Here is a 21876-nt window from a genome sequence, read left to right as displayed (position 1 = left end):
TTTTTTTTTTTTTTTTTTTCCTTTTGGAAGCAGCTGGTTGGAAAGCTCTCTTAGTGCTTATCTTCATCTCGTCTCCCTGTCATTTCCCCATCCCCATCTGATTTAGTAAAACGCAGCTCCTGTGCTGCCGCCCTCACCCTGCCGGGCGGTGGGAGCAACTCCTAGCTGCCAGGGCACAAGCTGCAGCCATGGGTGGGCTTCCTCAGCTTGGGAGCGATTTGGTCGAGGATTGTTAGTTTCAGACAGGTTTTTTGTCTTTCCAGTGCGCTGGGGTGTAAGGCATTCTGTGAGTGCTGGCTTCATCTCAGAAGCAGTCTGGCTGCGGCAGGACTGGGCTCTGGCTGCGGCAGCTAGCACACATATGCGTTGCTCCTTTTACTTATGTGTGTTTTAAAGGCCTCTTGTGAAAGTTTAAGGAGGAAGGCTTCCCTTGTTTGACAGCTAATATTGAGCCCTGTAGCTGATGACATTTTGAATCCACAGCCAGACTACTAATTTGGTTTGAAATCCAGCTGAAAATAAGCATCAAGCACGTTTTGTCTGAAATCACTGCTGCCAAGCTCAAATTTTTTGGAATCCTCAGGAAATAAATCCCGTGTCTCCTCTCCGGCAGCGGCTCAGGGTGGCACTGCTGCAGTCACAGCACACCCCCATTAGCAGAGCAGCAGCTCACTGTTAAAATAATCGCTTGTCTCTCTTCATGCGCAAGGACTTTGCAAAAATCTATTAACCGAGCTGCAGCGTTTCTGCATCTGCCTACTGCTGGCGGCACAGCCAGCTTTTCTGCCGCTCCCTATATTACTGGGGATTCTTGTGAAGACCTCAGCGAGCGCGTTGCAGGGCCCACAGGTTAACGTTCAACCTGGGGGCTGTTTGGATCTCCTCCGACTTCTGCTGACGGCAGCAGCGCGTGCTTCGCGCAGCCGTGCCGGGTGTCCCCGGGGCCGCACGGGGCTGGGACGCCGGGGTTATCCGAGGACCGCTGCCCCGCGGTGCCCACGGGCTCATGTGCTCGGGTGCTGACTGCTGGCGTGACCGGGAACAAAGAGCCGGGGGCGGCGGGGAGCGCTCGGGTCCCCGCTGGCTGGTGGCGGGGAGGGCGAGGGGAGCGCCGTGCTGCAGCAGGAGAGGCAAGGGCTGAGGAGATGGGGCTGCTTGCCCACAGAGCCATTTCTAACAGTAGCGTTTCTCTGATCCGCCTCTTTATTTCATCTCGGTGCTGTGCAGATTTATTTTTTTACGCTTAAGGCAGACAATGGTCCGCGATTTGAAAAACAAAACGCTCTGAAAATAAAATCTGTCTAGAAAGCATGAGGAAAATCTGGACTGTAGCAGTTTCTGGTGCTGGGAACCCCTAATCTTGAGCCCCGTTTGACACCCCTGGTGTCCCAGCCTGCCGAGAACCCCAGGAGATGCCCAGCGGATCTTCCCCAGTCTCCAGGGTCTCGGGTCCCCCTCCTCGCTGCGGTATCAGCACTCCTCCTGTACCGCGTGTTGCTGGCCTGTTTCTTCCCTGCACCTGAATCATGACTTGGTTATCCTCTTTGAATCAAGGGGGAGGCCCTCAGGCAAGTCTTGGTCAACCGTTACTACGGCAACGTGCGGCCTGCAGGACGGCGGGAGAGCCTCACCAGCTTCGGCAATGGGCCCCTCTCGGCTGGCGGCGCCAGCAAGGCCGGGGCAGGAGGTAGGACGCGCGTCTGTCTGTCCGTCCGCGCGGCCCCTCGGTGTCCTGCACGTCCAAGTCTTCTCCCCTCAGACTTCTCCCTTGCTGGTCTGTTTCTGTGAAATGCAAAAAAAAAAACGAATGAAAACCACCACCACCAACAAAATCACCCACGGCGGTCGGGGAAGAACTCTTAATCCCACGTTTTCCCTGGCTTTGGAAACTCCGATGTTTCAGCTCTCCTTGAGGGATTTCACTTTAAGCCGAGCAGAACATGGCTCTCCTGTCTCTAATCACGTAAACTGCTTTTTCCTTACGCAGATGAGAGTAGTGTTCTTGTTTTCCTGACTGCATTTGAGAACATACTTCAGAGTTAAGCGGGCCGAGGTTTTTTTATGCCTTCCAGAGACTTTCTTGGGGTGTCTTGCTTTGAATGGATGTACTCAGGAAATCTGATCAATTTAATATTTGCAACAATGCTTGGGAGATGTGCTCATAGGGATGTCAGATTAACCATATCTAAAACAAAAGCATTTTGTTGCATTACGGGGAGATTGCAGGGTAGGATGAGCAAAAATCAGGTTTGAAGTCAACTGTAGAGTGCAGTTTATTTAATTTGAAACCATTGCTAAAGAAGTCAGTTGGGCATGTTTTCGTCAAACACCATTCAGTGGGTTTTGCCTCTAACGACTGTCGGTAATCCCATTGAAGGCAGGTCTGATCAGAAACAAACAAACAAAACAAAAAATCCCTCCCTCATTTTTTGAAGTCGAGCTGTAATTACGTTTGCCTTTGCATAGTGCTGCCTGCTGTGATACTCTTTCGCTTTCTAGATCATTTTGCTTCAGTTCTTGTTCTTTCTGCCTCTTCCACCAAATCTTGTGTGCTTTATCTTGTTTGATCTGCTTCATCTATGAATTTTTATGCTTCTGTAATTGTACAGAAGCATAGCGTTGGCTTTGCCATCTGCTGGAATTTGTCTTGCCTTTTCTCCATCACTTCGCTGGTACCACTGAGCTTTTACCTCTTTGTATCTCTGAACCCATACTGCTTCCAGAATCCTCTTTCGGTACACCAGCCCTCCTTCCAGCTTCTGCTAGCAGTGAGGGTGATAGTGGCAAGAACTATTTCTGCTTGCCTGCCCAAGCTTTCTTCCTCAGGACTTAAGAGCCTTGCACACATTAAAGCAGCATTAAGTGCCCATCGTATGATGCATCCCATCTACGCTCTAAGTTAAAAACACTTGCAGAAATTCTAGGAGTTGAGTTCATCACTGTTAATAAACATGTGCCATTCAGGATACTTAATAATTTAAACCAGGAGAGAGGTGCCATCACTGTAGCGTAGCAGATTTGAATCTCAGGCTGTCGTGATCACCTTTATAGGAGGAAGCTCCGGATCAAGTTCAATGAGCCGAGGTGAGATGAGTTTGGCAGATGTCCAGTGTCATCTGGATAAAGAAGGTGCATCCAACCTGGTCATAGACCTCATCATGAATGCCACCAGTGACAGAGTCTTCCATGAGAGTATCCTACTTGCCATTGCCCTTCTGGAAGGTGGGAACACTACAATACAGGTAGGAAAATGGAAAACATTAACCTTATAACTAAAACATGTCGGGAAGGGAAATATTTTTGAGATCCAGGAAACCTGACGAGGTTAAGGAGATGGGAGGGGAAATGACTAAATGATCTTTGACCTGTAATTAAGGGAAATATCAGTGTCTACCATGCAAAAGTTAACTTATTAAATGTTTGCATGGGCACTAGGTAATTGAGGTATTTCCCAGGGCAATACAGAGGTATGAATGTATAATAAAACAGCTTTGTACCATAAGTTAATATGACTGCTTTTATGTGTAAGTTGAAGCAACTGCGAGATGCTTTGAGACCTTTACAACTATAGGTCTTACATTTCAGATCAGAATTTAAAATATCACTGCATGGTAAACTCCAGGCCACCACTGTTCTTCTGTTATCATGCTGTACTTCATTTCAGTGTTTTGAATACAAATTTGGTGTCCCTAAATGCAAACTGCACCTGGTATGGATTTTAGTGAACATACAGCAACTAACTTGTTGCATTTCAGAAACATGGTATTCTTCCAAACAGAAAGACAACCTTATTACAGAAAAATGCGACTGCAAAGATTATTAAATATGTAATATCTAATTCTTTTGACTTTGTGTATGTTCTGCATACTAGCAGTCCTGGACAACGGTCCTTATGCATAGCTCTTCCAGAGGTTGTTTTCCCTTTCCTCACCCTCCTGCCATTTGTTTCACACCTGAAGAAGACAATCAGTGATTTGTTTAAGCAGGTCAACAGGTTGTTACTTTCAGATAAATATGTTCAGGCATTTGATACACATACAGATTTAGGCTTACAACTTGATACTATCTGTGGTGCAACCTAATGAGGAACAACTATTGAGGTACTTAAATCAGGATCCAGGTAAAGTTTTCAGAAGAGCTTGGACAAACAGAGCTAAGAAAATCTTACATACGTGCCCCACTGTTCCCAGTACAATATAACCACTCCCCAGTCCTTTATTTGTTAATGTCCTGAAAACCAAGCTACCCAAAGCACGCGGTCGGTCTCTGGTATCATTGCAGTGGCTAAGAGCCACCACAATGGCAACGTTATTCTTGCTAGACCTCTGTGGCAGCTCCTGTGATAAATGTGGAACAGGCCAGGGGCAGTGCTCCACGCTGTGCTCGATCTAATGTGACTGTGGGCTCTAGCCAAAACAGCTCATCCCGTTCTGGTTAGCTCTGATTGTCCCCTCCTTTGTATGGCTTGTGCAGCTGTGGAGAGAGTTGATCTGATGGAAAACCGGCCTGCCAGCAGCAACAGATTCAATGCTATAGAAAAGGTCTGTGTAAAACCTGACCAGAGATGTGCAAAAGAGCAGCACTTTCCTCTGGGTAGCACTGTGTGGTAAGACTTGATCAAGTGCAACATGAGGCTGAGTTCTGACTGGTTATAATTGATGATAATGATTAAAACTTAAACTACATCTACAGCAGCACCACCTTGTTTTCGCACAAACTTCTGCTGAGAGGGGAGAGAATCTTTTCAGGTTCCTTCATCTCTTGGCTCTGTAATCAGTACCTTCTTTTTTCCCTGTACATGTGCTCTAGAGCGAGGCTTCTTTGCAAAAGACAAAGTGGGAACAAAGCACTTAAAATCCCATGTCATCTTAAAATACAATGACAGGATTAACATTCCATGGGGAGAGTCACTCCTTTCAATTTCCTGCTCTCTTCAGATCTGAAGGAAGCTGAGCTTTCATCTTCTTCGCTCACAGGTAGCCTCAGGTAACCTCACACTGCTGTGCTGGAAGGAAAAACAAATTCTGCACCAGCCTGAAATGGAGAGAGCCTTTGCTTGTCCTGGAACCCAGAACTAATGGAGTGAGCAGAGTCACTTCCCTGCTGTGCACGAATTGTTGTTAGAGTTGGAAGCAGACTTCTTAGCTCCTTGGGTCAAAACAAACAGGGAAATCTTCCATCCACGTCCAGGGACACCTCTTTCACCAAAAAGCAAGGGTTTTTTAAGTTTGCATTTGCTGTCTATTGCTGCAAATTGGGAGTCTGTGAAATAATTACGTGGTTAGGAGCGAGCTGTGTCATATGGTGGTTACAGCAAGTGGCAGAGCTCTCGCACCCATGCGTTAGGGTCCTGCCAGTTTCTGCTGCTCTCCTGCCTTTATAGACGTTACTTCCGACAAGCCAGAGAAACTATTTTCCATCCTTTCCCACTCAGGAAAAAGTGCTTAGTGGCTGCCTTTACCTTGAGAAAAATGTTCTGGGCAGCCAGGAGTTGCTTTGTCCATGTGTGTACGTGCTGTAATGGAACAGCGAGGGGTTGGGGATTATGGACCTGGTTGCTTTTGAGTACAGAGTGTTTTAGGAACCAAATCGCTTTCTGATGCCTACAGCTAATGCTGTGTAAGGCTGAGGTCTTGACACACCCAGGAGCTCTTACTCATGCATGGGAAGCACAGAGGAGACTTTATTGAAAATATCCTAACAAGTGGTCCCAATCCAGCAACCTAATAGCAAAAGGCAAAAAAGAGGTTTATCAGTGCGCAATGTTCCCTGGGTTATCTCTGCCTTGGTTAATCTGTTCCCCGGGGCCCTGCTTTGCTTGCACGATCTCCAGCACAGTCAGGGCCCTTGGAGACTACCACAACATCAGTCAGGAGCGGCACTTACTCAGCTCTCTCATCTTTCAGTAGTATTTGAGTCATGAAAGCCAAGTAAATAAAACTTTAATGCAGAAAAACACCAACCACAAAGCCTAATTTCTGGGAGAACAGCTGGCTCGACGCTGGTGAATCAAAGTGAACTTGGAGGTTTGCTCTTTAGTAAAATCACAATTTCTGTTCTCTATCTCCCAGAGTGATTGCTGAATGATGTCCAAGTTAAGCTGGCATCCAGAGACAGTAAATTCATGTAACCAAGCTTTTCTCTCTTCGCATAGTGAGCTGGCATATCTGCTCACCCAGAAAATACCGAAGGCTCTGGGTGAAACCTAGCTGTTAGCAATTCTGCAGAGGCAGTACTCCCTGCAGGAGAGCAGTCAGTAGCCTGCACAGCTTCAAATCTGGTGTTTTTTATGAAGCAGTCTTTCACTGCAGTACAGATTTAATAATGGTATAGCAGAGTGATGATCTCTTATTTAGTAAGACTTTATTTCTACAAAAAGCACTGCAAAATTTTTTGTCTGCTTATGGAAACAAGACATGCTTATGAAACTAGGTGCACTTATGAAAATGAACCCAGTGCTCTCTGTGGTCTTTTATCCTGATCCTTCTCTAATCTGTATTCTTCCTGTGAGTTTTGCAGATCAGGTGGGGCTTCACAACCTCTGCAACCTGCAGAGTGGATTTTCTGAAATTCTATGGCAGTTTCCAGTAACTGTCAGTGGAAGAGTCATCTACAGTCACTGGACTAATAACTGTGTTCAATTTGCATCAGATGCGTTTGTCATTGTGAAAGTCACCCTAGCCAAGTCGGCCAGCTTTGTCTTTGGGTTCTAACACAGCTCGTCGTCATTTCACATTTTTTTGGTTATTATTAGCAACTCTTCGCTTATAGTATTCTGAATAAGTTCATTCCGTGCTCCATCTGAATAATTCTTACTAAACTTAAATTGCTTACAGTCCTTTGAGAATAGGAAACTAGTGGGATAGGGACAGGTTATGTAAAAAGGCTTTTTGGCAGTACAGCCAGAAATATGTCGCCCCTGCATGGCATTTTCTTAACTCCAGGTTTTCACACGGGAAATGAGTTCAGCCTGAAGTTAAGCAAAAGTCTGTACTGACACACAGGAACTTGCACATGACGTTTGTAATATGGTTAATAATGGGAGTTCCCGGGTGACTCCCATGAGCTTCAGTGGGAGAACAGATCCCCGTGATGTTGGAAAGGGATAACTGGAATAGGTGTTACTGCCTCATTACGTGTATGCAGGGCCAATATTAAGGCTAGGCAAAGTAGGTGGTTGCCAACTCTAGCAGAAAAGCAAATCTAGAAATGTTCCTTATTATAATTGGCAGCAGTGATTTTTATTGTATTGTTAAGAAAATGAACGTGGGGGAGAAGCAGGGCAAGAAAAAATATTCCTGGTTTATCTTAGGTAATAGGCTCAGAGGGTAGTGTACGGCACGTTTCATCCCAGCTGCTCGGTGTTTTGTTGTTGGGAGCGAACGTGGATGTGATAAATTTACTGTCTGGGGAGAAAGACAGGTCTCTGCACACCTAGAGCCCTCTGGATGGAAGCTTTTCAGTGTTGTTTTTTTGGATGTGTTTGGGAACAGGGCCAGGTGCTTTGGTAACAGGTGCTGGTGGTGGTGCCCGCGCTGTGTCCGGTGAGCTGCCTGCTCCCGGCTCCGCCAGGAACCCTGCCCTCGTTTGTAACGAGGCAGGAGTGGAGGTGGAACCGCAGGGTCAAAACCGAGCAGCAAATTAACTTGACAAATGGTACTGTTCACTGAACTGAAAATTATATAAACCCCTTTATTAATTTATATAACCCTCAGCATCCGCCTCGAGAGAGCTCGCGTCAGCGGTTCTGCGCGGGACAGCCCTGGGAGGGCGGGTGCCCTGCCGGCCCCGTGCTCTGCTCCAAAATTTGAGGGGTGAGCAGCGTGCCCCCAGCTGGGGCACTGCCAGCGGGTGTATGGCACCCGTCCCCGCAGGTGCTGGCCTGGGCGTGCTTCACAGGAGCTTGCGTGGCCGCTGCCATTGCTCATAGGCATGCTTACCGCAGAGCTGCTGCTCCTTTGGAGAGATCAAAGGATGGTCCGTCCCTTGCGCAACCTGCAACACAGCCAGTTTGCCTCGGTTAAAGCAATCCCAGCAAGTGAATGACAGCGAAGAAAATTGCTGAGGACTTCTCCTGTAGCACTTGTCTCTCATCTGCCAAATAAAAATTATATGCACCATATACGCTGCTTCACCTCCGTGGAGTTTCAGGTTTCCTAGGTCCATGGAAGTTACCGACAAGTAAGGTCCCTTACATAACCACCTCTCCCTGGAGAGTTTGGTCCGCTGGTTTAATTAGGGATCTTCTCAAAAGTTAGATTATGTGACAAATTACCCACACACGTTGGTATTTTCAGCGAGGGAAGGTAAAGTGAGGTTGATGACATTAGTTTAATTGAAGGCATTTTTAAGTGCTACCCCAAAGCGATGTGATGCAGAGCTACCACTTCGACGTGCAGCACTGCCTTTCCCTCACCCCTTCATCCACAGTTCTTCAAGGTACACTGCAAGCACCCCACATGGTAAAGGGACTCAGTACCAACGAAAAGGTGATTATTTTTCAGAATAGAAATGGGATTTGCTCCTGGCTTTAATGTGAGCAGTCGCTGCCCGTGCGCAGGAGGTGATGACAGACTCTCCCTGGGGCAGGAAGGACACCTAGGGCGGTGGCCAATTTCAGCCACCACGAGGGCTGTCCCCGAGGAGCCTGCAGTGTGCGGCTGTGGTGTTAGACTGCGTGGCTGTGCCTCCGTCACTGTGTGGCAAGAGGCAGTAAATCAGCGTGAGAACAGCATCGGGCTGAGCCAAGGTGAGGAGTTCGTTCACTGTGTGTGTGCTGAGGCCCCTCTGCTGCGTGACTGCACGGAAAGCCTCGTGGCTTGGAGGTGCCTTGGCTTCCAGAGCTCTGCAGTTCAGCCCACGAAGGGAAGCCAGGTGTTTTACGGGCCTTCCTTCTGAGCATTGGCCAGGTTAGGGGCCATGGCTGCAGGGATCAGGGCTGTGCCTTGCACAAGTGGCTCTGAATGAGCAAAGGTGGCTCTGAATGAGCAAAATACCAGAAATCATCTCAGCTGGCTCTTGGTTTGTCTGGTTTTGTAGAAAGCACGGGTTTGGGTAAAAGGCTGGACTGACACAACTCTCCTGCCTTCAGCTCTGTCTTGCACCATGTAATGTGCTTCGGCTTGGCTGACTTTTCTCCTCGTGTGCTACCACCAGCAACCAAGCTCCAGCAAGGTGAATTGCAGTCTCCTTTGCGAAACTCAGCGCCTCAGACTGTCCAATAATGATTGATTGTTATGAAGTAATTGCAGATTTGCACAAAAAAGAGCTGAATCCAGACTTGTCCAACTCCTATCTGTGTTTCTGGTGCACAGGACCGCAGCAGGAACCAAGTGACCCAGGTTGCTAACCGGGCACAGAGAGGACACCTGGTCAGTGCGCTTGGGTCTTGGCATTAAGAGTGCCAGAACGCGCAGAGAAGCGTTCCAGGCTCTGGCCTGGTGCTAAGAACAACGTGGGAGCCATGACGATCCCCAAAGCTAAGTGCAAATATTCCAACACGCGGCTCTCAGAACCCTCTGGGATGATGCTGCGGGGAGGTGCAGCCCGTCGCAGTGCGCAGACGTGGCAGCCCCAGCGGTCACTTTCATTGCTGCCGGCCACAGCTTTGCTTTTACGAGGCAGTAACTCTGAGACAGATCTGTGCCCTTCAGCCTCCTGTAGCGCTGGCTGCGAAGCAGTGACAGAACTGAAGGGTAAGTGATGCTGGAGAACAGCAGTGAAATAGCTGGAACACGCCAGTCAACCCGTTCCTTTTTTTTTTCCCTTTCTCTGTTGGCCTGGATGTGTGCTGCCCTAGTAGCTGCCAAGGCACTTAGGGTGTTTCTCCATCACTGCAATTGTCCTCCAAAATCAGGAGAAAATTCAGCAAAACGATACAGAAGTATTGGTAATTCAAAACATAGATTTAGTGACATAACTGTGTTTTGGGGTTTGTGGTTTGGACTTTTTACCCAAATGTACTTCTTGCAGGCTATGCAGCAGTCACAGATACCTGTGAGCACATAAAACTGTACGTGGGGGTAAAAGCTTCAGAGGCAAAAGAACTGTTGGGTCACTAAGCTTCTGTGAATAGCACTTGAGAACTTTTGGTCCCTGAAAAAAAAGTCTCTTCATTTCCAGTCTGAGAACTCCTCTTCCAGATAGAATGTGAGAAAAAGTGCCGGTGTTTGTTTTTAACAGGCAGTCGGGATTTTTTGATATAGGATGTTGTTATCTTTTTTCATTGCTTCGATAATGTCTGTTGTGGAAACTAATGCCAAACCAGCAAGGTGTCAGTGCCTATTAAGTAATCACCTGTGTCTTCCACAATTTTAATAAGTCTTTCTCAAGCTGAACTATACCATAACAGTGTTTTGACATTCTGAGTATGTTACTCTGAACATGATACACAAAAAAAGTAAATCTTGGTAAAGACCTGCATCGGGCAGGACACTGAGCTGTGGGCTGTGACCGAGAGCAAGCAAGCTCTCCCAAACGAAGCACGATGCACATCCAGAACCCAGGGTTACCTTCAAAACAAGGCGTTGAACTTGCAGTAGTAATTAAGCGAGTGCTGAGGAAATCCATCTCCCGATGCACTGCTGATCGTCATCAGGTGAGCAGATTGCAAGCCCTGGGGCGCACACGGGCTCCTTCACGTGTGCTTCAATGCATTTAGTGCAGGGGAGGCTCGGATCTCACCTGGCCGTGAGACACCACCGTGTTAAAAACAAACACGCCCTGGTAATAATGCACTGAGAGAGTGAAAAGCTGTTAGGAGTCATTACTGCCCTTGCTTTACAGAGGTGATTTCATTTTCATTGGGGGCAGCTGATGCTACTGGAAGGATTTGGGGGCCATCAGTGCTCCTGTAGCATAGCATCTTCCAGCCTTTTTACCCAACGGGGAGCTTTTCCACGTAGATACTGAGATGCCCGTGTGTGTGATTGAGCAATGCAGGCAGGAAGGGAGATGTGCTACACCAGAGCTCGGCTGCTTTACTCCTCGTCTGGTCTCGGTAGCTGCGAATACCACATCATTCGTGGTTGGGCGTTACCACAGACCTCTCCTGTGGCCTCTCCCTCGGCGCTCAGATGCAATCCTGGTGCTCTGCGTGGCGATGGGAGTCGGTGCTTCTCCCTGTTCCCCTCCACGGAGTCCACATCCAACTTTTAAGATGATCCCTAACAGGATTAAAGTCCTCCACAAGCAGGCAGAGGCAAGCTATTCAGAAAAACAAGGTCATGCTGCATTTTTATTTTTTTTTTTGGTAAGCACAGGAATCAACAAAGAGATGTTATATAACTTCTATTTATATCCCACTTGCTCACTAGCTGCAGGCACACACGAGTAGCTGAGGAGGGAATTTAATGAGCTCTCAGGGCTTGCTCACCTTCCAGAGCTGGTAGGAGCCAGCTTGTTTTTGAAGTGCGTCAGCAAATGAAACTGGTGGTGGGTGGGTGGTTTGGGTAGGTGGACTGACTTGTTGCTATGGTTTTCTTTAATTCCTCTGTCTCTCAAGAAGATCTTACACTTTTTTTTTTTTTCTTTTGGGGAGTCTGCAGACTTCCTTGTTTCTCACACCTACACACAGCTCGCTGGTTCACCAAGGAAGTGGGATTCGTGCTCCTGCCACACAGGAGCCTCGCGCAGATTAGCTGTGTGACCCGCCGGTGCGTGCTTGCACATGCACGCAGGAGGAACTCAAATCAGGCTCCGTGCTGAAAGCAGGTCGGGCCCCCAAGTCTCCCACGCTGGGAGAGCCATCTGCTCCCCGCTCGGAGGGATTTAAACCCCGAACCCAAGTCACGTTCCTACCTGTAACTCCTCCAGCCTGCGCTTCCCTCTGCTCACCCGGCATCACCTCGCTGGCCGGGGGGCGCGGGGCTGGGGCCGTGTTTGTGAGGGGCTGACCCGTGCTCGGTCCTGGCTTTGCTCCTCCCTGTATCGGGGTTTTGAGTGTTACAATAGGAAAACATATAGGATACAAGGGCTCTTCGTGATGTGAGTGGTGCGATTCCCCCGCTGCTTTCATTTAATGCTTGTTGGGAAAGCCGAGTGTGTGCCCGGGTTGGGCTGTGCGTGCTGCCTGCTGCCAACCTCCTCCGTGCCCTGGGGCAGGCTCTGGCTGAGGGCGAGCCCTGCAGGACTGCACGTGGGCTGCCCGTGGCAGAGGGAGTTCATCTTCCTTGTGGAAAACAGAGTGGAAGTCCCCCTCTGCTTTCAGGACACGGTTTATTTTACAGTTTGCAAAACAAAAAAAAAACAAAAAACACAGTCAGTTGAGGTGTTCCGGCAGATTTTCCTTATGGGTTTGTTTCAAGCTGTGAAGTGCGTTCAGCCTGAGTTATTTCAGCTGCCATTTCGCTCGGCTCCGCGAGAGTAATGATATTCATCACTCCTGCCCGGGAGTGATGGCTCTTCAGGGAGCCAGGATGTATGGAAGGTTTCGGTTACAGAGGGGGGGGTCGTTTATATTAATAAATGAATGAAAGGGGAGGGGATGAGAACGAAAAGTTAGGTTTTAAATTCTGCGGCGGAACCCCTTGTGATATGTTTAGGCAGAACATAAAGGGTTGGTGTTTGTGCTTAATCTGGTGCCTGTGTTAGCGGTGCAGTTCCCCTTCTTCTTAAAATGTGGCTGCTTTGAAGTAGTCCTGCCGTAAGAAATGGTACGGGGGTGGCAAGCTCGTTCCGCAAACACGAAGTAGCACAGAAGTTTCGCATTAGTTCTTGCTGGCAGCCTGTCCGGGTAACCCAGGCAAGTTAACATCCCCATCGTAATTTCTCTTTAGCGTTGGAATAAAATGTCCTGAACCCAAGCCAGAGAGCTGATCTCTCTCTCGTATCTGGAGGGACTTTCCTCTCTGAAATAGCCCTGACTCGCCAGGCTGATAGGACGCTTTCTGTTCGTTGACGTTAGAGGAACGGGGAGGGAGATGACAACAGCCCGCTTGAATGCATGCGAGGTGTTTGCTGGGGCTTTCCTCTATTTATTTGTAACCAAATATTTGTTTTCCTGGGGAGTTCTTTGGGATGGGCTGCGATGCTCTGGCAGGGCTGGATGGCCGTGGTGTGAAGCAGCTCCGTGAGCGGGCGTGGAGCAGAAAACGCTCCGTCCCCTGCGGGATGGCAGCCAGCCCTGCTCGGGTTCTGCAGCCAAATGTTTCCTAAAATCAGGCCGCCCTTCTTTCAGGAAGAAGCACGCATCTGGACAGATCAATCTTCAACCCAACGTTTGCTGATAGCTTTAGTTATTTTTCTCCAACACAATCTCAGCACATACAGTCCGGCCACAGTCACCGAGGCTGGGGAGCAAAGCCAGGCTGCTGGGTGCCCCCCACCCAGCCACTGGGCCCTTTTTTCAGGCAGCAAAGCTGCTGGTTGTGGCTTGGGGGCAGAACTGGGTGGCAGGAACCTGCCAGGGGAAGGTGGCAGCACGTGTGGGCAAAGCGGGCTGGATGGGCCTGGGGAAGGGAGAGCTAAGGGCAAGCTGCCGTCAGCTGGCTGCTCGTCCCCATCGAGCAGTGCTGTGGTGCAATGAAGTAGGAATCACAGAAAGCTGAATGAATTCTGAATAAAATGCCAACAAGCAAGATTTGAAAAAATACTCAGATATTTTTTCGGTTTAGCACAAGGTAGGTAAACGTTTAGTATTGTGTGTAAACGCGCTGAAGGGGAAAAGCTGCCAAGCTCCTGAGATAACCATGGAAGAGAGAGAGTCTTTAAAAATAAATAAATAAAGCGGTGACTGGAAATTGTGACACAGAGGAACTTAAGCACACGTTTCTAACAGTTATTAACCACTACAGAGAGACAGAGTTCACCATCTCTGATGCCTTCTAAAGCAAGGAGGTGTTTTTCTTGAAAAGACGCGTTACTTAAACACAACTTCAGGTTTGCTTAATGAGCAAGACCTCCGGGCTGGTGGTGCTCGGGGGTGGCCCGGACTGTAGCTAACCAAGGCACCAAAAATTCAACTTCACCTTTGATTTATTTTCTACTCAAATCAGCCACTGGTGTTTCAGCTTTGCTCCTGCAAAATGCACAGAAATAAAGTAGAAAAAGTCAGTAAATAATTGCTGCTGGAGCTATTTACTTAATGTCCTTTTTTTTTAAGCTCCAAGGCAGTGTGCTGGAGCTGAAAAGGTGTAAGGGGGATTTTCTGCTGCATGAGGTTTCTGGGTGGATTTCTTCAGGAGCAGAGATGGGTGGTGGAGGGAAGGAAGGAGAAGTTACTGCACAGGTTTCCTGGTCCCTGCCCTTGTTGGTTGCTTTACTTCTTTGGTAGCTTAACTGACCACGGGATGTCAGGAGGAGGAATCAGGGTTCAACATTGCATTGCAGACCAGCGAAGTCTGTGCTGGGTTCTTCTTTCCACCCCCTTGAAACAAACACGGTACCACTCAGGATACTGAATACTTTTAGGAGATGCAGCACACTGCTGCCTGCCCAGGGCTCCACGCCGGCACGGAAACGGCACACCACAAAAATGTGTCCTCTGCCCCCGGCAGGGCTTACAGCTCGCAGACCTTCATGCGAGGAGGTTTTCCCCTCGTGTTCCTGTGCAGATCAGCAAAGCCCTTTCCATTGCCCCAGATGAAAGCGAAGCCATGAAGGTCTGAACGAGCTGTGTAGGTGGCTGTAGCTCTGTCTTTAAAAGTGTTTAAGAAGTCTTTGCGTGATACCCTTATGTGCTGTGATCGGGCTGGTGTGTGAGAAGCTTCTGGATTTCGTGTGCGTGTTATCAGAGTTTCTTTCATTCTGTGGCTCTGTAATTAATTGCAGTCATGTTATCTCTGGTACTTGCATCAGAGAAGTCTCTGCTCATTCAGTCTGCTGGTGGATGTGCTCCGGAGCTGTCTGCGTTTCGTGGAGGTGCGGGCACTCGTGGAGCTGCACTGGCTGAATCCAGCATTCATAAAACAAACCTCATGATCTCCTTCGTGCCATGTGATGTCTCGTGTTCAACGGCAGTGAGTGTCAGGGAAACTAAATAGTCGTACGCTGCTCCGTCAGAGCAGAGAGCTGGTCCCCTGCCAGCTCCTTGAGTAAAAAGCAAGCTCGTACCTTCACTTTGCTTTGAGCATCCTGGGGTACCTTGTGCTGGGACAGCCAGGTACAGGCATGGAAGGGGCCGCGTTTCCCTGCCCTGGTCTCTGGCAGCTTTCCTGGAGGCCCCAAGTCCCAGCTTGGAGGAGCCAGCGTGGGCTGCTCTGCCCGGTACAGGTGAGGGCAGGAGAAACACTTGGCTGCAGGGTCAGCAGGGATTTTTGGGAGCCCTCAAAGGCGGAGGCGAGGTTAAACGCTGCTGTATCAGCAGCACTTCAGGAGTGCCTTTCTGGAGCACTGCGTTCAGGTAGAGTTTTGCTGGTCCTCGTGTTCCAAGCACAGCACTCTTGCCTGTGGCTGCATGGTGGTGTACGAGCCGGGATCCTGGCACACCGTAATCTAAAATGGCTGCTCCACTTCTGTGTTAAAAAGGGAGATTTTCCCAGTTTTGGTTTTGAGGCTATATCTGAAAATAAGTTTAAGGATTTCTGCCATAATTAGCACCGCCAATTACCTGTAGGAGCACAACTTGCAAGATCGCACCTCTTAAAGAACAGTGCCTTTGATAGCTGGCATGTGGTTGATTCATATGTGTGAAGGTGTTAGGCATCCTGACCTAAAGCGAAACAATCATTTTGTGACAACCATTGAACGTATGCACAGCACGCACAAGAATGCTTTACTGGAAATGTTCGTTTCATTTGTTTTTTCTCTGAAGTGCAATGGAAAGTCAGTTAAGAAGCTCGAAAAGACGACAAAAATCAAGCCTGTCAGCAAGTAACAATTACTCGCATGCAAGGTATTTCTTCAGTGTGGTTCATTAGAACGGTTCACCACTGGCTCATCACAGGGAAAATCTTCCTGTGCAGGCTCTTTAGATGTGCAGTCAGGTGACGGCAGTCACCAGCTTGAACTGCAAATCAGGGCATTTTTCAGAAAGTGGTTACACTTTCTAGAACCAATGGTTTATGCTGGTCTGTCTGTAAAATATTATTGTTAGGTGCTTTGTTTAATACCGTGAGAGTCAAATTTCCAAGATGCAGCTTAGAGACCAGCCCTTCCTCTGTGCTTACAGGCAGCGAGTAAGAGCGAACCTGGGTTTGGTTACGGGCCAGCAGCTCAGGGAAGCCACGTTATGGCATCGCTTGGTTGGGATCGCAGTGTGACAGGGCACTAGCCATCGTCTCTGGTCGCATGAAAGGACCAGTGTAGAATAAAAATATGACCTGGATAAGTAATCTGTCAGTCAAAGGCTGTTTGGAGAGAAAATGTTAGGATACGTGATATAAAATCCTGGATTAGAGAATAATTCTGCAAATATTTCCAAATGAACTGGGCACCCAAGTCACCTCGTGTCGTGTCCCAGGGCCCTGAACGGTGTCTGTGCTGTTCGAAGCCTGCTGGCAGGGTGCACCTCTTGCAGTGTTAGCCGACAGTGAAAGTGTGCTCGGCCCTTGTGAGAGCTCAGGGGGAACCTTTATTGCTTCCCAGCTACATCTCCTAGACCTGGATCACTTCCACACATCTTCACCTTTGGGATCTCCGTGTTTCCGCCGTGAATTTATTGTCCCTGTGGATGTCATTTACATGTACAACACTGTGTGTGTCCTGAAACTTCTCCTTTGATTTTTTCCCTTTTCTGTTACTCGTTTGTGGCTGTTGGCAGGTCAGAAGCTGGTGGCTCCCTGTTGGTTCTCACCAGTCGCTCTCCTTCTCTAACTCCAAGCGTGCCCAAGTGCGAAGGTGTGAGGGGATCTGCTGCTGCCAGACGGCTTTCTGGTTGCATTGTTGAGGAGCAGAGTGGGTGATGGAGAGGAAAGGAAGGTGAAGTTACTGCATTGGTTTCCTGGTACCTTGTGCTACTAATTGCTTTGCTCTGTGGCACTTTAATCGAGTATTTGAACGGGTGTCAGGAGAAAGGATCCGTGTGGGTGGCTTTGCAGACGTGCGATGCTCATGCAGGGTTCTTCTTTCCATCCTCTGATAATCGCTAGAACAAATGAACTCTTTAAAGTTTACCTGAGGTGCCTTGGGCAGGTGGAAGGTATTGCAGAGGTGGGAGGGATGTCTCACGTGAGTATTGACCAGCTTCTTTAAATAGTAGCACTCCTCCTCTGTCTGTAATCAAAGCAGCAACTTTTTTAGCGTTTCAAAGTCATTCAGCGCTGTCCTGACTGCAACTGCTCGGGCATGATCAAAGGCAGGCGTCCGAGAGACAGGCTTGTGTGCTCTGAAAAGCAGGCAGGATGGATTGCTATTCCCATTTTTCATTTTTTTTCAATAAATCGGGTTTCGTTCCTATTCATCATGTAAAGCTGTTGGGTTGTGAGCCGCTGCAGAATGCTAACTAATTTCATAATACTCTGCATAAGGTGACCCACTTACAAGTTCATCCTTCAGTCATGGTTAAGCTCTGGTCCTGATTTACGTAACAGCATATTGGTTTCATCAAGAGTTGTCTGATGGCTTACTGTGTTGGCTCCCTTTTGACCTGTACGTGATTTGCATTCCCTTCTACTTTAGGGTCAGCTTTCTGTCTCTGTGCGTATGGGCAGACGAGCATTAATAAACCTTCTTGAAACTAGTCAGCGCTCTGAGCTCTTCTGTCACTTACAGGCATATCGGAGTAGGAATTAGAAGGGGTTTTAAGAAGCCTGCAGACAGGGCAGCAGAAACTTAGCACAAAATATCCCTTGTTACATGTGCCCTGTTTGTACGGTTTTGGACTGTGATTAATATCGAGTGCTGCATACTGTGAGTCACGGTCCCTTTGATTGAAGCTTGGGAGGGCAGGCTGGGCAGGCTGCTGCTTTCTCCTCTGTATTTTTTCATACTGTTTTGTTTCTGAACTGAAAATCGAATTATAGGTAATTCCTTTGTCCTTACCTTACCTTGATTTGTTATACTTAATTCTGCTGTTGAGAGAAAAGTATGCTGCCTAAATGTATGAGGGCTAGCATGATTTATTGCACTTGCTTCTTTAAAAACACATTCGGAAGTTATCGATAAGGGAGCTACCATAGCTGAGAAATGTTGGCTTCATTAAAAATAAGGTTTGAGGTTCCATTTTTCTAGGTTTCAGTTTACTGAAAGCTAATTAACTTTCCAGTCCTTCAGGATGTCACACCTTGCAGAAAGGTGAAATAATCTGTATTCAAACCTCTGTATGAAGATATCTACCCTGTTCCTCTCTCTCTTGTAGCATTCGTTCTTCTGCCGACTAACAGAAGATAAGAAATCTGAGAAGTTCTTTAAGGTTTTTTATGATCGCATGAAAGTAGCACAGCAAGAAATCAAGGCTACTGTCACAGTCAACACTAGCGACTTAGGAAATAAAAAGAAAGATGAAGACTCAGACAGAGATGTACCGACAAGAAAAAAAGGTAATCCCCAGTCGTTCCCCTTCTAGAATGACAAGGGAGTAAAGTGCTGTTTTGAACTCATTTCAATTGATGCAATAATGCTCTGATCTCTGATCCCACAGAGCAAAGTTCAGAGATCAGTGGTGCCCTGGCTTGGGATTTCAAGAGCTTCATCCCCTCTTCATCCATTTGTGAGATTGCACTAGTGAAATGATGAAAAGTATTTCTGAGATGAGACCCTGCCACCTTGTCTCTCGTGACAAGCTGCCCAAATCCAATTCGTAGTAATGACCCTGGACTGTAGGTTGTGGTCAGTGCCTTCTCTAACAAAAACTGGAGAAATGCTCATTTTCTTCTAGAGCAGGTGCTCTTATTGTAACTCCTGCTAGTGCTAGATGTGTGTTCCCTAACCAATTAATATTGGAATTTGTAACTTTAATGTGGTTTGCATAAAAGGTGTGAAGAGATGACGTGACATCCTTCTAAACTCAGGACCCTCACATCACACTAAACGTACTGACCAGAAAGAGCTGCTGGTGAATAGCCAGCCTGTGTGTGGGACCATAATGGGAAACGTGTGAATAGATTTTCTCTTCCTCTCCGTTCAGTTTGCCTAAGGAAGCTCTGTTCTTATGTATTTTAGCGAGAGAGCCTATGACCCAAATTACAGAGGAAGTCCGGGATCAGTTACTGGAGGCCTCTGCAGCTACAAGAAAGGCTTACAGCACTTACCGGAGGGAAGCTGATTCTGATGACCATTATTCGGCTGGGGAAGGAGCACAGCCAGCAGCAGACAAGAATAAAGATGACCTGGAGATGAGTGCTGTGATCTCAATAATGCAACCCATCCTCCGTTTCTTGCAGCTGCTCTGTGAAAACCACAATCGGGATTTGCAGGTACAGTCTGACTGCTAAGCAAGAGTGCTCATGTAGCTTGTGCAGTCACTGCTGTCACATCAGTCTCTCTAATCCCCTCCCTTTCTATATGGATACATAAGTGACTGGTTTCCTTGGCCTTTAAGGTAATCCAATAAAAGTATTTATATGTTGCTGGACAAATACGAGTCCAGTTATCTTGCAGTCTTTTCAATGCATATAAAAGGTGGTGGGATCACCATTTGAAGTGGCTTTTTTAAACATACACCTAAAGCAAGCAGGTGTTCTGCTGTGAAGTTACCGATCCTCTTTGAGAGGGGAAAGAAGAAAGCAGTGGGAAAAGAGAGCACTGAGACTTTGGTTCCAGCAGCCTTTAAGCACGTGCTTGCTTCTCAGTGAACAGCTCATTTCAGTGACCGCTGTACAGCCATCCATGTGCACAGAATTGAGCGTGCTGGGATGATGATAAGAAAGCCTTAGCTAGAGCTGAGTCTGGGAGGGAGATGGGAACTGTGCACAGGCTAGTCAGGCTCACCTCGATCCCAGAGAAGGTGATGCGATAACTAATCCTGGAAGCCACTTTCAAAGATCATAAGAGGAAGAAGGTGACTGGGAGTAGTTTTGGATTTATCATTGGAGAAGCTGATGAAATGCAGGATAGAGAAATGGGCATCAAAAACCCAATGGGTTGGTCCTGGGAAGCCTCCTGTTGCTGCCCCTGCTCTGAGCAGAATCCAAAGGTCTCTGCCACCTTCAGTGGCCTGTGATGTTCTGCGGTGTGTGTAGCATTTCAGTAGTGAGGCTCATCTGATTTAGCACATGCCTCCACAGGAGATAAGATTTTTGCTTGCAAATGGACTGTAATTAACATGATTTTCGTTCAGCGTAACCACTGCCGCTGGTTTAGAATTGAACGTGAGGAGCTCGAGAGACGCGGTACAATGCACTAAATGCCCTCATAAAGGAGCAATAATTGCCTTGATTGCATATTGTTGTACTGTATGCCAGAACTGTAAGACCCTGTGTGAATGCTTTTCAGACCTGCCAAATCACTTCCGCCGAACTTGAATGCCCTGCTGCTGGCAATATTTGAAATCAAAGCTGTATGTTAATGTTTCTGTGCGATGAACGTGTAATTCTTCCAACATTTTATAGGTGCTGAGGTTACGTACACCAGGCCTTCTCCTAATTTTTCAAAAAGTATTTGATCTTTGTTTTGTCAAACAATTTTCATGCCGTTAGCAATGTCGGAGACAAGTAGGACGCCAGTTTTGCGTGGCAGTAGTCCAAACCGCACGCACAGGATCCTTTCTTGCTGCTGTCTTTGGCTAGGCACTGAAAGCTATAGGAACAAAATTGAATTCAAGCCAATGCGAAAACTTGGCCTGAGCTATTCGCCGTCCTGAACAATTAAATTCCCCAAGCATCTAGTAGCTGCATTCAGCTCTGGGAGAAAAAGGTTAAAATACAAGTAGAAAGAACAATTTTTCAAAAATAATGTTATTACTGCTGGCCTGCCTTGATGCTTGCCTTTCTCCTGCAGCACTGAAGCAGAGGTAGGAATGCGTGGGGCTTCCAAACCCGTCTGCAGCTGGCAGGTTGTAACGGAACCCCTGTCAGTATTGCCAAGGGGTTCGCTACGTAAGGGAGTAAATAAGGGTTCTTAGTTATTCTGGAAATTGTGCGTCCTCCCAGGTTACAGAAGTGAGGTTTAGATTTGGGTGATCCCTCTTCACTTCCATTAGCGCAATTACAGCTCTGTCGAGCCAGGCGTTTGAGGAGCTGTTGCAAAACATCAGGCTGCTCGCAACTGCTAAAAGGGGGAAATGCAAATCGCCTCTGTGAGAGCCTGGAAGGGGGTGTGCTCAAGTGAGGCAGAAGCCTTTGAAATGGCTCGCCGAGTTGCAGTCCTGTGCCTTTTGCACCACTCTTCTTCCTTCTGGAGCAGCCTGTGCACAAGGCAAGGAGCAGCCCTCCCAGCCAGCCATCCTCCAACACACAGCTCCAGTGCTGGGCTTACTTCTCCCCATCGAGACGAAATTGTTATTGCTTCTTTTCTTACCGAGTGGCTTATCTCTGCAAAATAGCATAAATATTGTAGTAATATGCTAGCAAGTCATGCTAAGATGAAAGCTCTGAGCCAGTAGGCTAAATACTGCTTTTGGGCAAAAAAGAATGAATTGACGTAACTTTTCTTGTTGGTTTTTAATGTTTGTTTGTTTCTATTCCTAATCGCTGAAGGCACAGCGTAGGTTATGAAGAAGTAAAGCTTTGCCTGCTGCAGAATAGTGATTCAGTGATTTGGCTGGCAGGGCAGCACTACAGCATGCAGAGAAGGAGCAGGTTCAGCTTGTCATGTTTTAGGCAGGAAGCCTGTCTGAGAATTAACTTTTTAAGACCAATACAGACCACAATATTCAGTGAAAAATGCCTTGCCGTACTTGATCGCTAGTAAAGAAAAACCTGATCACTTAAAAATCTCCCTGTGCTGAGACTTGGCTCATATTTGTGTTTCCTTTGCAAAGTTTTTTGCAGTCAGGGATCAGGTTTCTGCTAAAACAAAGGCCGTCCAATGACAACACTGAGGCTTTTGGGGGAATTACCG

General features: G+C 47.5%; 1 protein-coding gene across 8 annotated transcripts in view; it reads left to right on the top strand.

Moving 5' to 3' along the window:
• The window catches only part of ITPR1 (inositol 1,4,5-trisphosphate receptor type 1), a 160876-nt gene that overhangs the window by 97993 nt on the left and 41007 nt on the right, over positions 1-21876 (top strand). For all 8 annotated transcript variants that reach the window (XM_084530751.1, XM_084530747.1, XM_084530746.1 and 5 more), the window contains 4 exons: positions 1555-1687; positions 3052-3242; positions 18236-18416; positions 19039-19292. In XM_084530751.1, the coding sequence (XP_084386877.1) occupies positions 1555-1687; positions 3052-3242; positions 18236-18416; positions 19039-19292 (759 nt within the window). The remainder of the gene's footprint in view (positions 1-1554; positions 1688-3051; positions 3243-18235; positions 18417-19038; positions 19293-21876) is intronic.

The sequence above is a fragment of the Aythya ferina genome (assembly GCF_964211825.1).
Source record: "Aythya ferina genome assembly, chromosome: 10".
NCBI lineage: Eukaryota > Metazoa > Chordata > Aves > Anseriformes > Anatidae > Aythya > Aythya ferina.
Note: the sequence above shows the minus strand (reverse complement) of the source record. Positions and strands in the feature narration are given on the sequence as shown.